The 18,109-nt window shown below is 40.3% G+C and overlaps 2 protein-coding genes across 2 annotated transcripts; both read right to left on the reverse strand.

Annotated features, from left to right (window-relative positions):
- Nucleotides 1-5: 5 nt before the first annotated feature.
- On the reverse strand, nt 6-4,295 carry layna (layilin a). Its single transcript, XM_035625553.2, has 8 exons — nt 4,001-4,295; nt 3,840-3,860; nt 3,306-3,603; nt 2,388-2,545; nt 2,263-2,307; nt 2,085-2,147; nt 1,846-1,942; nt 6-1,466 (listed from the first exon to the last, which is right to left on the reverse strand). The coding sequence occupies exons 1-8, from the start codon at nt 4,074-4,076 to the stop codon at nt 755-757; spliced, it is 1,470 nt and encodes a 489-aa protein (XP_035481446.1). The 5' UTR covers nt 4,077-4,295; the 3' UTR covers nt 6-754.
- A 3,164-nt stretch (nt 4,296-7,459) lies between these two features.
- On the reverse strand, nt 7,460-16,807 carry LOC118301188 (complement factor B). The gene is made up of 18 exons (XM_035626441.2): nt 16,667-16,807; nt 15,890-16,096; nt 15,615-15,800; nt 15,347-15,523; nt 14,523-14,609; nt 14,166-14,305; nt 12,562-12,706; nt 12,317-12,448; nt 12,117-12,227; nt 11,792-11,929; nt 10,676-10,782; nt 10,323-10,452; nt 9,950-10,088; nt 9,607-9,683; nt 8,878-8,978; nt 8,633-8,762; nt 8,364-8,413; nt 7,460-8,196 (listed from the first exon to the last, which is right to left on the reverse strand). Exons 1-18 carry the CDS (start codon nt 16,722-16,724, stop codon nt 8,020-8,022), a joined length of 2,292 nt encoding a protein of 763 aa, XP_035482334.1. The 5' UTR covers nt 16,725-16,807; the 3' UTR covers nt 7,460-8,019.
- Nucleotides 16,808-18,109: the final 1,302 nt, after the last annotated feature.

The following is an 18,109-nucleotide window of genomic DNA, read 5'->3' on the forward strand; positions in this document are numbered from 1 at the left end:
TTTTTAATTTTTTTATTGGGACAGTAACAAACTGCATCAACAGATTCAATTGTGATCTTATTTTATTTGAAGATTTCCTTACGTAACAAACATACAAAGCTCTCTCACTTACAGGAGAGATGTCAAGGCATTAAACATTCTGAATAAATAATAACAATGATGCTATATTTTCTCATTCCCTTCGATATCATGCTGTTGCTGTGGTCAGGCTGCAGGCAGGAGCCACCTGTCACCTCTCAACTGTCTTCGACCCAAATAGAAACTCTAGACCATTAAAGATGAGAGAACAAGTGTATCAATGAGATTTGATTTAAGTTCCTGAACATGTTTTAGTTTAAGGCCATGTCAAAACACACTTGTGTCTCATTCTGTATGAGGTAGCCTGTTTATATCAGGTAAACTAGGGTGAGAACAACACAGTTCAGGCACAATTAAACACAGTTGTCAAATTCCTCCATAGATAGCCAAGCAAGGGCAGCATGACAGGGCCATGCAAAAGGCTGCTTCACACACACAATACAGTGCTAGAGTTCATATTTCCACAAACTAATTGTCATATGGTGAATTGTGTGCCCAGCATGAAAATATAATGGAAACATGTCCACCTGATTTTCAACCTAAAATGTTTTAGAAACATACCACACAGACGATTAAAATCACATACATGCACAGTTTTGTTTTGTTTTTGCCATTCTCTTGTCCCCGTCCACAATCGTACACACACACACACACACACAATGAGCTGTTTAGATGATCAGTAGTTTTCCCTGTTGAACCATTCCTGCTCATTGAAGTATCTCCTTCCGCCGTCAAGATTCGGGTTATTCCTGTAGGAATCTAGAGTAGCATGGTAGGATTTTCGGTTTCCGTAGGTTCCCAGGCAGGTTTGGTAAGTGTCTTCCTTGCCGCCGGTGGTGTATGTCTGATAGAGGTCAGCTTTTACCATGTGTCCTCCAGGCCTCGGTTTGGGGTCATAGAGGTCACTCCCTCCTCTGATGCTGCCGTCGTACAATCCGTGGTCCCCGTACACACTGCTGCCGTAATGCTCACTCTTCGTCGTGCGACGACCCAAACTCCTGTCGTAAAACTCTCTGTGCCCAGTGCGGCCCAGGCTGCTGTCATTCAAGTCCCTCTTTCCTGAGCGGCCCAAGCTGGTGTCGTAGAAGTCACGGGTGCCACGACGTCCAAGGCTGAGGTCATTGAGATCGAGGTTGAGAAAGCAGCTCTCTGTGCTGGCGAGGGTCACGAAGCCGCTCTCCGTATCTCGACCCCCCAGGTTGTCGTAGTCACCCGTCGGCGTGTCAGGAGAGGAGCATATAAAGGAGGTGTTCTTGGTGTTCGGGCGAGCTGAAACCAGGTCATCGTCCTTCTGGGAGCGAATGACGTTGTAGACGTCAGTTGGCGTTGGGCTGGGGCCGGGGCCGAGGTCCGTCTGGCATACTTCAGATTTCTGATGTTTTCTCCTTCTGTGTCACACAGAGAGAAGCACAAGAAGATGCCTCAAACCTTATCAGAGGATGTACATATTCCGTTTTCCTTAACATAATAATTTTTGAGTCAGAAAATATCTGCTTCTTAGTGTTCCATGTGTAGCAAAATCCACATAATAACTTGTATTAGTCAGTGACCCCCTTGTTATCCAAAAACTATCACTACTACAACTTGCATATTGACATGTTCCTTCATCACGATGAACATAAACAAATCCCACTCTAATAATACACACTCACTAGTGTGTATTAATCTGCAGTTAAAAAATAGTCCGCAGCAAATGCACTTATTATTTACTTATTATGCGATTCTAAAGATTTAGTTATAAGTCGGAAAAAACGAGGGGGTCCTCACCGTGTGACGAGCATTTTAAAGCAGCAGACTCCAGTCACAGTCAGCAGCAGCAGTATCAGGGGGATGGTGGGAATGATGATGTAAACCAAATTCACAGCTAAAACAAAGAGATTGGACAAGAGAGATTCCAGATTTAGTGACCACTCTGCTGCCACTTGGATATGGCAGCATCTGAGAAAGCGAGTGTGTACTACTACTGTGGTGATAGGTTTATCAAAACAAATCTCTGGGAAGTCAACCTGTACTTCTGTCCCGGTTGTGGTCACTCGGGTTCCACGGCAGCACGGATGCGGGGAAGACATCTGAAATGAGAGGCAGCGTGGTGGTCAGACTGAGTCACTATATAGTGAGCTCTTAAAATATTCCAAATCACTACTAGATTGTGTGCTGTGTCCATAAATACTGAGCAGCTTTTACCCGTTTGAGTGGAGTTGGGAGAAGGGGATGGGTCCAGTGGCTTATCTGAGAAGAATATAAATCACCGTCAACAACGTCCAAGCATTTTCAAGGTAATTGAACATCGGGTTGGTGTGTGGTCGTACCTGCAGTGTATTTACAGATGAAGTTGTTCTTGGTTTCGCAATTGTCGTCGTTCCACTGGAACATGTAGAGTCCGCCCAGACCCGGGGGTGCAGACGGCTGGTGATACATCACCACACATACCTCATAGCCGCATGATGGCTCATCCAAGTGCCAGTTCCTACAACAATCACACACACAGAGCACATGAGCAGAATCGCTTTGTTTACAGAACTAACATTTCTAAATGTAATTCATTTTTCAAAAAATCAATGGATGGATGTTGGATTTCTATACTTTTTTGGGTACAATCCAAAAAAGTAGCTTGGTTGCACCTAATATAAAAAGGTGTCTCTTGAACACATAGTTCCTAATTTAAATCCATCCTGACTGTTTTATTAAGCTAAAGTTACTATAAGGATCCTTCTGTTCAGACAATATAAGAAGTTGTCCGATAAATCATCCAGGCTGATATATCAGCGTATATTATCTTATTGCAGAGATATCTGTGTCTGCACATATGTTGGCTAATAGGTAATAAGAAACTGCACTGCAGAAATGCCAAAATATGCTTGCGAAAATGATTTCATGCACTTAATTAAGAATTGACTTTGAGCCATTATCAGTTTTTTTAAACTCTCAAAATCAATATTGGTACAGGCCTAAAAAATGGTATGGACAACATGTATTATTTAAAAAAATATATTTCTACATATCTACTATCTCCATATTAGTGTAAATATCAAAAAATGTCATACACACAGCCTTTATGGGATCACACAAATGAGGAAATGCATATCTTCATCATACATTCCTCATTGTACAATCAACATTGAAAATTCCCCAGCCTTGACATTTATTACTTTAAAATCCTCAAAGTAAAAATCTCTCATTTACGACCCCTTTAACTTTTTGAATCCCTCTGACCCTCTAAGACGCACCTAAATGTGGACTTGCTGCCGTCCAGCCAGTAGTACTGTGGGGAGCAGTCTGAGCTGCTGTCCTCGTCTCCACCGTTACGGCGGAGGCCGATCCAGAAGTCTCCGTCCGTCGGCCGGAGCTCTGTGATGAGCTGCTCTATGATCTTCTGCTCAGACGCCGACTCCACGCTCAGCAGCTGCCCTCCGTCCCGCTTGCAGGCCAGCTCTGCCTCTACAAAGTTCAGCCTCCGCCGGAGCTCAGAGAAATAGGCCAGCTTGTAACAGGGCCTCCCTTTCCCTGCCTTGCACACACGTTGACCTGCACACGCACATCAACTTCGTTACACGTGCCACATGTGCACTGGATTTTCTTCTCAGGCGTCAGCGTAATAGAGCATTGACTACAAGATATGAACGTACTTTGGGAATCATGGGAATTTCACACACACACACACACACACACACACACACACACACACACACACACACTACTAAAGATACAGAGTTTGTTCTGAAAGTCTTAATAACTGTATTGTTGGCAGGAGAGTGTCCTACCTCTGGCTTCAAATATATCTGCTTCAAGAGCCAAACATCCAGCGATGAGTAGGGAAGGCAGGTCATCAGGAAAAACCAAACAGATCCAGTGAATCAAGAGTTCAGTGAGTTGTGGTGTTTGTGTTGTTGTTGTTGTTGTTGTTGTTTGTGTGCAGGCTTACCTGTAATGAGGCTCGTGGCTGCAGATGAATCAAAAAACAAAAGCAGAACGTGACAGACGACTGTTAGCAGATCCATTGGTAGGATGGACAGATCGGCTGTGTAGTCACCAATTCACCACCGCCTCTGGTATTTCAGCTTAGTCTTTTTCATGCCGCTGTCCGTTCATCTGGTCGTCGGTGGAGCTCAGGAACTGAAACTAGATCAACTCAAGAGGTGTGACGTTCAGATGTGAGATAATGCTCCACAAAAAGGTTGAATTTCAAAGAGAGGCGAGTCGCCTGTTCTGTCCGTTGAGAGAGGGAGTATGTGAGACAGAAAGAGGAGCAGGGTGAGGAGGAGAAAGGACTGTGCGTGTTTGGGAGGGGGCTGTAATCTGTTAAGAGCAGTCTTAATGATTGGGAGAAGAGGCTGCATCGATTGCAAGACATCTAATCATGCAAGTGCTTCTCATCGTAAACGCTGACAAGAGGCAGATTTCACTCCTTCCTTTATTACTTAAGCTTTGGGTATTACCATTACAAAAGTGTTACATGAAAATGATATCCTTTAACTCGATCAGGGATGTTTTTAAAATATTTCTCTCAGGGCCGTCCCGCAACGTTTTCTTTTAACTTATTGTGTTTCAGGACGAAGCACGAGAGAGATGGCCAACACAGACTAAGAGGAGCAACACTATCTTTCTTAACCGGGTTATTAAAACGCCAGAAAAGTGAATTCAAACTTGAGATATTTCTCTGCAGCAAAAGATATTTATACAACTGCAATTGAAGTTCGGGAATAGATATCCCTATCAGGACTGTGTGGGTGTGGTTTGATCAGATTTCATTTGCAGTGGCTTTCGGAAAACGAGCAGCATGACATCACCCTTTCTCCAGCCATACCCACTTCAAACAGCGTAAAAGAGTCGAGACAAATACACAAATGGAGAAATCTAGATTGAAACATAACTGAAATCATAGTGTCTTCAACAGATTTTTTTTTCTTGCTCATTTAGAATTCGCAGTTCCTTAAAGAATGTTTTTTTTTAAAGGTCCTCAAGGCCTGATAGTTTATAGCTCAGAAATGAAGAAGTAAAATGTTTTGACAAATGACAGGTTTCAAATGAGTCAGATTGTTAATATATATATATATTTGTAGATTTTTTAATTTTATTTCATTTTCTCAAAAAACTGTCTTTTACAACATGTTACCATGACACCTATTTCTTGAGTGCAAGTGATAACCACATAAAATCCCTTGTGACTGATAATTTATATGAATAATATTATTTGAATTAGAAATATTTTAAATGAATGATGTTAGTTTTAACTCTTATTCGTTTTCTTGTGTAAAGTTGGCACAATAAATACGAAAAGCCACAACACTGCATGCGCTAGCTCAGTGTGCGTGATTAAACAAACATCATATAATGAATAAGTGATCTTCAGAGATGCTGCTTTAAGATGCTGCTTTTTGTTCCCAGTGGAAGAGCCATGCAAGCTGTTTCCCTGTTCCCAGTCTTTGTGCTAAGCCAATGAAAAAGATTAACTTTGGTGACATGTTCAATTTATTTCACAAACTCAGCCCGGACACATTTTTATATTACTCCGATTAATATAGAGTTTAGTATCAAGGGAGACCATTCCTCGGCCGTCTATAATTTCATATGCAAGTGCCGGGCTCAGCAGAAACCATGGCTGCATGTGAGCTTGACCTGCTTTTTTCTGAGCACAAATGGGGGGTAAAAGTGTATGTATGCAGTTCCTAATGGTAGTAATTTCTAAAATGGCCCATAAGCTTGATTTAGGGCTTGCAGAGAGACAGATCAGCCAGAGTTTAAATAGTAGGATGCTTCATCAGGAATATGCTGCGTGTGCTAGCGTTGAATAGGGGAGTGAGGGAGTGAGGGCGGGGGGAGGGAGGCTGCCCTGAATATACTGTCGTCTTCACTCATGCTGCTAATCCGTTTAGATGTAGATTGATACCAGTCAAAGAGTTTCAGCTTTGTTTAAGTGGAAGGTGGGCTACAGGACGTCTGCGTTATCAGGTGATGCTTTGGACAATAAAAGTCTCCCCATGGGACCCCATGGGACCCCATAAGGGACGGTCCTCGCTTTACAGCATCTGAGACCACAAGAGGGTTTCATTCAATTAAAACTCTCCCATTCATCCCTCCTCTCACATAGTCTGTCTTTTTCTGTCTCTGTCTCCCTTCCTCATCCCACGGACCTCCTCCCTCTCTCCCAATTTGTTAAAGGGGAACCAGATGAATGTTCCCACGGGAGGCCAGTGCATCACTGAGCCGATGCACCACCACACACACACACAGACACACACACACACACACACACACACACACACACACACACACACACACACACACACACACACAAAGACGCTCCCTCTCACACAAGGTTCACAATGTCAGAGAGATCTAACATTGACGTTAGAAATTCACCACTGTTTGATGTTGGACATTTAGCCAATAGGCATTAGTAAAGAGAATTGCTGAATGTAAATCTTTCACTGAGGCTAATCCTGACAGCATAATGGTCAGCAGATCATACTTACACGGTAAAATAACATGATTTGAAGCCATAAACTGGCTTTGACCAATAACAAATCATTTGTAATGCAATGGCCTTGTTTGTGGGCTATAATAACAGCCGGGCAATGAACAACAAACTCAGCTAATTTCCATCTGAAAGCCAGAAAGGAGAAGAAAAAAAACTTTAGCGCGCACCAAACCAAGAACTTGAATTACCACTAAATCTAATTTGAATGATCTGACTTGGCATGCCGCCAGGCTGAGTGTCCGCATTGCGTAGGCCAGCGCAGAGAGCTGGAAATTGGCCCTGAGTCATTGACCTGAGGGGGAGCGGGACGGCTCCATCGGCAGAGCAGCATCCATAAAAGAGTTTTAATGAAACCTTTTAAGTGCTGTAATTCTTTTAGTCGTTCCTTTTTTGATGCAGGTGTGGAAAAGGCCTGAGAGATGGAAATTGTTTAACAACCTGTGCTGGTAAATTCATAAACAGTGTGTCATGTAAATTATGATAGCAGCATTTCTACTTTGAATTATTGTCCGGGTCGCCTCCTTCAACTCCCGCATTGAGACATTGAGCAATGTGCAGCTTACAAAATACTTAATACCAGTTACTTAATAAACATTATGGATTTCCCCACATCTTACAGTCTGAGATGTATTAAAAGATTTTCTCACTGACTCTTCTCCAAACTTTTTGATGGCTGTCATTTATGGGAGCCTGTTTGTTTATTCGTCTATTTTTTAGTTTTAGGGGTTTTTTTGTTTCATCAAACTGTGACTTGTGTCTGAGCTGGTCAAAATGAAACCATAAATCAGACACAAATCAGTTGGTCAAGATAGGGAAAGGACATGCATGAAATTTCTATCACTGTGTATTGCATTCTCACTCTACAGTAAACAATGATACGATGATGATAATAAATACAATGGATAAAACAAAGTGTTTTTTTATTAAAAGTAAATTAACACAATGATACAAAAATCATATGCAACACAAAATAAAGCAATTCAGCAGATTGTCTTGGAACAGTCAGCAAAATTAATAGCTACAACTATATCAAAAGTCCAGGGTGTGTTTTGGATCAGCTTCTCATAAAAAAAAAAAAACCTGGGTAAATGCTGATTTATAACCTTGTTTACACGTTGGCTGGTGATTGAAAATGATGAATAAATGAATGTGAAGACTGGATAAAGTTCTGAAAAGCACAATTGACAATTTGCATGACTATCATTGCGCCTTTTGAGAATGGCTGATGCCAAAAGTTTTTAATAATATTAAACTGTATCTACTGTATATAGGTATACGATTCATGCGTAAAATGCAACACAAAGTGCTTCACAAATCACGATGCCTTTTGTGAATGTATGTATGCATTTGAGGAGAACATTTGATATCTTTTCTATTCTGAACTCCGAGACAATTACTGGATGAGTGTTGGATGAATTCAATCATCCACGATCAACTAGCAAAATAACATCATGTAAATGAATTTAGTTCTTCAAAAACTGAAGTGGTACATATTCGTCCTGGGTGTCATTTCCAAGGATAGATTTGAGAAAAGGGACAACTCTGAAAAGATTCATGTGGAAATCTCTGGAGGTCTCCACTGACTCGACGACACCTCCCGCCTTGCACACATTCTTTGTTCCCCAGCTGACCAAGGCCACCTGAGAAAGAAATCGTTGGTTACTCTATACAGTCGGTCAAGAGTTTACATGGTCAAACTGTTGCCTCGTTAAAATGGACTTGATTTTCCCCTTTGGAAATATTTTGCCTCCAGATGTTGCTCATTTTTGACAGAATGTTTGATGCACGGAAAGGAACTGCTGCTCACCTGTACTGTGCGATGCTCGTAGTTCTTGAACACAGCACCTCCAGAGTCGCCTGTCCCCAAAAATACACATACATATGGTCACAACAAAATCATTAGACTTCAGATTCTGACCAGCACCGATGTAGTTTGTATGTTAGTATATAAACTGCTTCTTTTGTCATTTTCCTTACCCTAATAAAATTGTTCTATCTTAGCTCAATTCAAGGATGTTTGTGGGATAACTATCAGCTCCTCTCCATAGAGGGAAATTACTTTTATAGGGATCATACCTGTACATGCTATATGATCTCTAAACGGATTCCGACCACCAGTGCACAGGAAGTTATCAGTCACAGCAACCTCTAGATTATCTAGGGTTATCCCGTCTGCCTCTAGTGCATGTCGGACGCATGCCCCTCTCTGCATTGGAGGGTTGGAAGAAGAACCACAGCTTTAGGTCTTGAGTAAAAAAATTAAGAAAGCAGGCATATAAAAAAACATAAGGCACATCGCAGCACAATAGTTTGAAACTCACATTATCGCCAAGCTTCGCGTGGGCATCTTTTTCCTCCACCGTGTTTCCTATCTTGGTTAGGAAATTGAGTTTTTCAAGTTGATTCTTTAACAGAACCTGCTCTGTATTTAGAGAACACAAAATTACAATAAGTTAAGGAACTTATGTCACAATATGATTATTGGGACCATCTGAAGATATTTACACACCAGAATTGAGAAAGAAGGAAAAAAATCTAAATCTAAGCATACTAATTTGAAGACCAAATAATTGATCGTCTAATCATAGCCTAACCCACTGTCAAGCTTTGTCCTTGGTGAAGCTATGTGCAGGTGCTTAACCATGTTACTACCTAGAGTACGGTCACAGGCCTTCACTGTGTGTAAGCAGGTCCTATAGATTATGTCATGTTGAGGTTACAAGACCGCGTCTGACGACGTGTCTCGGATCCAGTCGCATCTAATGTTGAGGTTGCAGACTGAAACTCCCTGAATATCTCTCCCCTCGCACTCCCTTTCCAAGAGAGTCGGAGAACAGGTGGCCTTTCGGTTAACATAAAAAAAACCTCTCTGGAGTCAGGGTTTGGTTTGTCCGTTCTGGTCTACAGTGGCGGTGAAACATGCTGGCTATGGCAATGTGAAGGAGTCATGCTAAGCTTACAGAAACACAGCAATCCTTAGTTCAGGTGATTAGAAAACATGATAATGAATATGATATTGAATTTTGTATTCATGACAAATGTTACCAGACCTTGTTGCTTGCAGGTGGATTCACCCACCAGTTGTAGAGCATCACTGGTCTCCTGGGTGCAAGGTATGCAAATAGGTCTGATGGAGATGGGGAAAAAGAATATGACATGAAGAGAATGATGTTCCAAGTTAACAACTTGCAACACGGGAGCATTTATTCATCAGATATAAATAAATTGCTGTAGCCTGTACACACACATGATCTTTTTGTTTGTGCGTGTGAAAGAGCCGTGGAGAGTCTTCATGGTGGAAACCGTTTTATCAATACAGGGTCAATACAGGCAGGGCTAAGAATATAAACATCAAATTATGAACATCAGTATTTGTAGGACACAAGCTGTTACCTAGCAACGCTGGAGATTTCAACATCTTTCTCCAGTTGAATTAGGGCCACATCATAGTCATAGAACTCCTTCACGCCGTCCTTCACCTTCGCATTAATATTGTATTCTGGGTGTAATTTAAAAGTTTTCACTCTTTTCACTGTAGAAGAAACCAAATAAAGTCTTAGTGTTATTGTTACTGTCATTGGGAGTGTAGAGAGCAGAAAAAAATGCCATAAACACATTTTTCAAATCAAAATACTTGACTGAAGTGACCAGAAATAATTCTTACTTTTTTTTCCCAAATTGCTAAAATGCTAGTAAACATGCTGAGACACCTAAAGAGAGAAAATATGAGGAAGCATACAAACATTCACTGAACATTCATCATTACCTTTGCCCTGTCCGTCATCAATCTCGACCGTCACATGCTCGGGTAGATCACCAAATGTGAAGCAGTGAGCGGCGGTCAAAACAAACTGCGGGGTCACCAGAGCGCCGAGGCACTTCTTTGTTCCTCCATTCTTGAGTTTTAAATGATAAATAAATATATGATTAGGTTTAGTAGTTGTATATTTCTTAGCACGACATGACATGACATGATGGTAGATAATGATGAAACGATTTTTGACCTTCACCTTAATCCACTGTGTGGTCACTAATATTTCTGAATAACCAAATGTTCCTCTAAATTTCACATATTTCACACATGAATGAAGAACTTAAAGGAAATGCTGAAACATTTACCTGGACCACAATATATGCCCACCATGGATACATTTTCCTCTTGCTGTCTCTGGAGCCTGTGTCATAGTCCTTGTGGAGACCACATAGGCCCTTTACTTCTTCTTCATCTGCAATACCAAAAATCCATAGTTATTAAAAAAACAATAAAGTCAATGTTGGTAATGCTCCTGAATACAAATACTACTACAGGTTGTATCAGAATAGAATCAAGTCTCAATGTCTAAACTAAACATCACTTCATTTTAGCGAGGCTTTTTTGTGTGCGATCTGTAAATGTTATTTGGATCAAGAAAAACATACGTTAATACAAAGTGTAAATGCGCGCAGAACATGTCGGAGTAGGATCAGGAGTAATCGGATCAACATTAGGTGGTCGGGTTCACACTGTGCCGTCCGAAAGGTGTAAATGCAAACTGTGCAGCATGATCTCATTCTTGAGAAAAAACATCTGCGTGCCAAGTTGAAAGGTCACATGTCTGCCTCGTCCTGCTCGCTGAAGCAGGCATGACAAAAGCCACAGGGAGTGGCAGTGACATGAAAATCTTGATTTAGAAATCAACAATGCATTTGAAGCATTGGCAGGGCTTCCTTTCACTTCCTTTACTCGTCGTGTTTAATGACAAGTCCACCAACTCATCCTGATGCTTATTGAGATTGATCCTCTGAGGACCATCATTTCCTGGCAATAGTTAGATTTGGATATTTCCAGACTGACATTGGCATCTGTAGATGTGAATGTGATCTTAATGTGAACAGTGTGTATGTTTGAAGTTTTTACTGGGCCATTCTCTTGATGGAGATAGATATGACCCCATTATACAGTTAATAATAAATGTGGTCCAGTTGGATACTTTATCATATTTGTCCATGCTACATCAGTGGTTTCGGGGTATACCATAAGATCAAGAGTGATGATTCCGCCTCCTCCCAAGCACTTACGGAAACAAGAGAGACATGTTTTGCTCGCCAGCTATGATCATATATCTCATTTGTGTCAAATTGGAACGTGGAGATGAATGCTGAGGTAAAGATTAGCACACAAATGTGTCATTGAACTGAAAGTAGAAATTCCACCAACGTGTTACCAGATTCACTTAGCCTTCTGACCACACCTACCAATTATTTCATCAAAGGCCTCTTGCAAATTGTCTTTCTTGTCTTTCAGTCTGAAGTAATGCTGACCACCGGTCCCTGCTACGAGGGGCTGAAGGTCTTCATCAATGATCTCAGCTCCAATGGCAAAAATATAAATATCTGTAACAGGATGAAACGAATAAGTTAAACTGAGTGTGTGTGTGTGTGTGTGTGTGTGTGTGTGTGTGTGTGTGTGTGTGTGTGTGTGTGTCTATAAGGGGGGAAAGCCAAACAACTGCAGTGAGGTTAAATGGTGAAAATCTGTACAGCAATAGAAATCTGCACAGCAGATTAAAAATAAACTCACCAAGAAATTCCTCTCTTGATGGAGTCTTTGGTTCACCAGTTTGGTTCATATAAACCATGTTCTTAATTTTTTCCACGGTGAAAGTAGGTGAGCCGCCCATATTATAAGCACCTGCAATGAAAGGAAAAAAAAGGTAAATATTGAGTACAACCTTTTTCATAGATAGATACATACCTAGAACTTTTTATGGTTGAAATTACCATCTGTAAAAACGATGATGACGTGGCGATGTTCCTTAAATCCCTCATCTCCAGATCGTTGCTTTATGATAGCCATTCGCTCCAAGAAGGTCGTAAAGACGAGATTCAGATCTGTTCCAGCATTGTTTCTATCTTGGAGTCCAAACACACAGTAAAACATGACCTCAGGTTCAAACTGTGCATCAAAACAGTATTTCCAACATCTGTTGATGATCTGATCTGATTTTCTTTTTTTTTTTACTCACCGCCTACTTTATAATTATCCAGCTCATTCTTGACATTGCCTAGCACTATTTTGCCATCCAAGTAATCAAGAATGTTGACAACCTCATTAATTTCAGAGGAGAAAAAGATGATCTCATAGTTTGGAGTCACACTGAAGGAGGAGATCTACCGAGACATAAGCGAAACAGTGAAATATGATGTTTAGTGATATGTGAATTTTTGACACAACTTTGTAAGCACATGTAAAATCGGGCACATGCTGTGAAATGTTTTGTTAATGCAACACCTCCTCAACTGCTTATGGTTGTTATTTTGTTGAGTAATTGATTCATTTATCAGCAGAAAGACTTTTCCATAGTGTGCATTGACAACAAGCCAAGGGACTCTTGCCAAGAGGCATCAATCAAGATTATGATGTGTAATTCATAATTAAATTCCCTTCTAATGGGCTGTTGTCCTGGCAGCGAAATGGGATGGGAGTATCTTTTTACACGGTAGGGTAACGGCGTGCCAAGTATGTCAGGCAACATAAAATGCTTCATATGTCATAGTACACCCACAATATGTTCCTTTATAAGACTTAAAATAGTGACATACAGATCTCACATTATGAGTCACATCCAAAAACCTAATCAGTGGCTGAAGCAATGTGTATTCATGTGTGGAAAAATAAAAAATAAAATAAAATAAAGGTATTAAAACTTTGTCTGTTGCAGATGTAACGGTAAGATGTAAAAACCATACAGTGCAAAATATATTAAATAGATAATAGATGTAAAAATAAATAATCACATGAATAAATGCAGATAAAAACAAAATAATCCAATCCATTTGTAAAACTCATGAAATCCTGCCTCTTTTCAAAATAACATTTGCATTTGCATTTTACCCTCTAGCAGCTTTTCTCTGACCATATTCACTGTCAATGAAACAAAAGAACATATTTTATTGCAAAATAAAATCTGCCTCTTTTTCTAAAATTGTTTACATTTTTTTTTCCTGAATTACAATTTAAAATTTGCACAAAAGTCTCTCTTTCAAGACATACTGGGCAAAGCCAATGAAGGGATTGTTTATTTGATCCGATTGTGCAGGCATGCAAATCTTAAAGTTTCCAAATAGCTACATGACATTTCTGTGTGACCCATAAATAATAGGCTAATGGCTTCCTCTGCCATTCACAATCTGAGCTGTAACATTTTCATTTTGTTCGCTATGAGATCGGAAGTGATTGATTAAATGTCCAGACTAATCACACTAACTGCTACATTTTGACATGTTTTAACAACTCAGCAAATTTATTGCCAACATCCATCAACAGCAGCCTGCGCTTTCACTGCGTGTGCATCTTTTAAACCGAGCCCACAATCACCAAAACCACCCCAATATAACTGAGGTCTCTGTAGTTCCAGCACCGTGTTGCTGACTGTTGACTGCAAATTCAGCATATTGTAAGAGAGAGACAGTTCTGCCTCACGTCCATTTAAAAAAACAAACCCACTTTAAAACTTTTAATATCTACAGTTCATTTTGGGTCAATCTCTCTTTGGTTTGTGAGGACGAATCTATTTCTGTTGTTTTTATTTTCATTTTTTAATCAAGAGGAAAGCTGCTTGGTTCTTACCTTTGAAATGAGTTTTGCGACGGCGTTTCTCGCATCAGTGAAGTGTGTGTCCTCGATGCTCTCAGAAATGTCCACAGCAATGTAGATGTTAAGTGTCCCATTTTTGGAAATTCTGATTTTTCTCCCCTCCTGTGTGTCATCTGAACAAGCCACAACAAATGCTGTTATTTTGCCCTGAACATTATATTTCACGTTCCTTTGTAAAAAAAAAAAAAAAAAATTCTACCCAGAAAAAAAGCGTTACAGAAGACAAACCAGTGTCTGTCTGAAATGTTACAGGGTAGAACATATTGTAATAACAACAATGATTCATCTAGCATTGCTGTTAAATAATATGTTCATATTCCTGGAACTCACCGAGGGGCTCTAAAGTGGTGAGGGTTTCTTTGATTGCGCTGCCGAATGCCTCTGAAACCTCCAGAGGAGTGTCATAGGTGTGTTTGTCTGGAAGAAGCAAAAACCAAATGAACAGAAGTTTTCAATCAGTGTGACAAGGTGAAGTGATAATCAAGGAAAACAATCTCCGCAGACAGACGGCAGTGCTCATACGTTCTCTCCCATCGGCAGGAGTTTCAGTCAGTATTTACAGGTGGGAAGCAGGTGAGGGATCATGTCCATGTCGCTGCAATAGTGACTCCTACTCCTTCTAACTAAACTTAACTTATAACCAAGTTATGCTTGGTTAGTGCGACCACCTGCTGAAAGTATCTATAGTTGCCAAAATGGTGAATTATTGAATTTTTTTTAATGTTTTTTTGGATTGTGACAATATTTGTGGGTTTGTAAAATCTTCATCGAATAAAAAAGGGACATTTGATGACATGACATTGCGATTTAACGAGCAGCCTTTTCCCCTGTGCCCTGAAGTTTTATAGACCAAACAGACTGATTGATAAATTGAGAAGACTATTGGTCAGATTGATCAATAACTGTTACGTAATGTCGTTTCGTGCAAGCAGGCAGATTGCTTTGCCCCCGAAACAGACTCAGCTGTCTCGTGCACTGAGAGGCATTCACTGACTGTCCCATAGAAACCCTACAATTAGCACAATTCTTACACATTAGTTGTCTATCTTTTGTGACCTTTGAATATGTGCTGACTGACATTACCCCATTGCGTCAGAATAATAATGATTATGATGACACAGAATATCACCAGCACGTGTATTTGTCTGTCTTACAGTAACATGCCGGCTCTTTGCCCGTCCACTGGCCGTTCTCCTGACACACTCTTTCTTTTGAGCCCACCAAAAACAGTTTGCCGTTGCAGCTGTATTTCACTCTCTCGTCAACCCTGAAGATGTTCCCTGTTCTTGTGGCTCCGGCTGGGATGCCAGGATCCGCACAGTCATTTCCTGCTGCGGTGACAAATATGACAAAAGATTAACTCAGCACTCATGAATGATGATGATGGTCTGTGACGAAAGTAGTTCTCTGTTCAGGTCTCACAGTCTCGACTGCAGATGGGAGTGGAGCCGCTCCATTTTCCGTTTGGTAGGCAAACGCGCCTGGTGGAGCCTCGCATTGTGTATCCAGAGTAGCACTCGTACGTGGTCTCATTGTCCACAAAGTACTTCACCTGAGGAGGGTGGATATTTGTGTATTCCAGCACATTGGGGTCTGGGCATTCAACAACTGCAAAACAAATCAGAAAGCTCCTGGGTTAATCACGTAGAGGAGGCCGCCTGAGGCGAAGGGAAACATCTCATCAGCACATCACTCACTCCTGCATCTCTGGGGTGAAAATCTTTTGGGCTTTGGTCTCCAGGTGCCATCAGGCTGGCACAGGCGGGACAGGGCAGGGGATGGATAAAGGCCCTCGGGACAGTGGTAGACCAACAAGCTGCCGCTCCTCAGCTGCTTGCTCAGTGTGTAGTGACCTCCCGCCATTTGCATTCCCTCGTCCGGACAATCACACCAAACTTTACACCCTGAAAAAGGAAAAGAAACATTTTGGAGGCCAGGGTGTAGCATCATACTCATGTTTTTAGGACACTCCCCCCGCAGCCACACATTGTGCAGTTGTTTTCAAAAGATGAGTGATACCACATATCGACTAAAGTCATCTTCATGTGAAAAATTCAGATTTCAGAGAGCAGACATTCTGACTGGAAAATATTGGATGGTATCTTTCAAATGGGAATCTAATGTCAGTACTGATATTGATGTTAATAGATGTTTTCTACAGCAACTGAAATGGACAATTTCTGTATTAACTGTTACTTTCCAAGACTTTCAACATTTTCAAACACAAGCCACTGAAAAATGTCGACATTATACATTATACACAATTGTTTGAAAATTATATTTTTACTTGTTTAGTTTATAAGTTTATATTGTTTATGTTACAAAACCTGACTTACAGTAAAACCTGTCTTACAGTTGATATAAATACATGGACATTTTGTGCGTCTAAAAATTAAAAATAACATGTAAACACTATTTGTGTGTGTGTGTGTGTAAATATGTGTTTTTAAAATTTAAAGTCAAACTGATCTTACCCATGAAGAGGAGACATGAAAGAACAGCAAAGCAGCTCCAGTGGACTGACAATCCCATGTTGAACCGTAAGCTGGGGGACAATATAAAAAATGAGAGGGTTTTGTCTGAGCTGTATAATATTTCTAAATGCACAGTGATGTTCACAGAGAAGCACTGGACAAATAAAGTCCATTCAGCTAATTATTAACTTCTAGACAAACAAAAAAAGATCAATAGTGTGTACAAGTCACAGGAAACTTACAAACTTACAAAGAATGTTTTACCATTGCATTAGTCCTTAATAATGGGGGAGATTAACATAACTCAGTTTCAATCATCTTGACTTACGAAAGATGTTAAGTTAAATGTGTTATATTTATTATTAAATATATTAGAACAACTGGTAGTACATTTGAATTATAAATCACATTAAAAGGTCAAAAAAACTTAGATTGTTAGCCCCAATACTGAGACTAAATTCGGTATGGTTCAGTTTACCCTTTTCATCTGTTTTTGTCGACAAAACATGTAGGACACAACACCTGTTTTTTCGATCCGGGATTTTCCCGCCTTGTTTACACACACAGTCACATGCTGCATTAAAAAAACAAAGAAATTGTGAAACCAAGACAAAGTACAAACATTCTCCTCATCATTTCCCAAAAATCCAGTGTTGATCATTACTCATTGACACATTGAATTATTTATTGATTGAACTCTCATTCATTCCCAGGCTGGTTTGACCGTTGCTCTGTCTGTCATTTGATCGACTCCCTTTCACTTAGTTATTTCTCCAATTATGTATGTGCAAATATTTTAATGATCCATTAAATGTGTGAAAGACTCACTGTGAAAGAGCTGCGAGGGGCGGGTTAGTGAAAAATTATTATAATTTAAAACGGAAAAGTAATCTGAAGAAAATTTCCAAAGTTTCTTCAGTCCCTGGGCCTGTGCCCACAGGTTCATTCAGTAGGACTTCCATGGCTGAGCTTTGGTTTTCAGTTGGGATTAAAATCTTCTCTACTCCAATCCTCACTCTTCCTCTTATTATTATTATTTTAATTTGCCTCCATAGTTTCCCCACAGAAGTTCCCTCAGTGTTTTAAAGAAATGCAAGTGCTGGTAATATTACCACAGTTTATGTGTTTTAGTGTGTCTCCCGCTTCTCAAACAGTTTGCAACATTGAGACATTGCAACTGATTAAGGCCGGATCATTTGGATGTGTCACCTTATCAATGCAGGGATGTTACACAAATACACAGAAGTGTTTGGTGGCGTTTCCTATGAAACACGTTGTGAAATGTGGGATTTCCAGGTTGTCCAGATACATTTGAGGATGGGCCAGTGGCAATGAAATAGCTGTTGTACTTGCAATGCAGGCTGATTTGTCTGTTTGGGTTTTTTTGTGTTATGAGTACAATCTCTAACTAAAGGGACAACATTTCTGTCCAAACTATCAACT

Source organism: Scophthalmus maximus, chromosome 2 (genome assembly GCF_022379125.1).
Source record: "Scophthalmus maximus strain ysfricsl-2021 chromosome 2, ASM2237912v1, whole genome shotgun sequence".
In the NCBI taxonomy this organism is placed as follows: Eukaryota; Metazoa; Chordata; class Actinopteri; order Pleuronectiformes; family Scophthalmidae; genus Scophthalmus; species Scophthalmus maximus.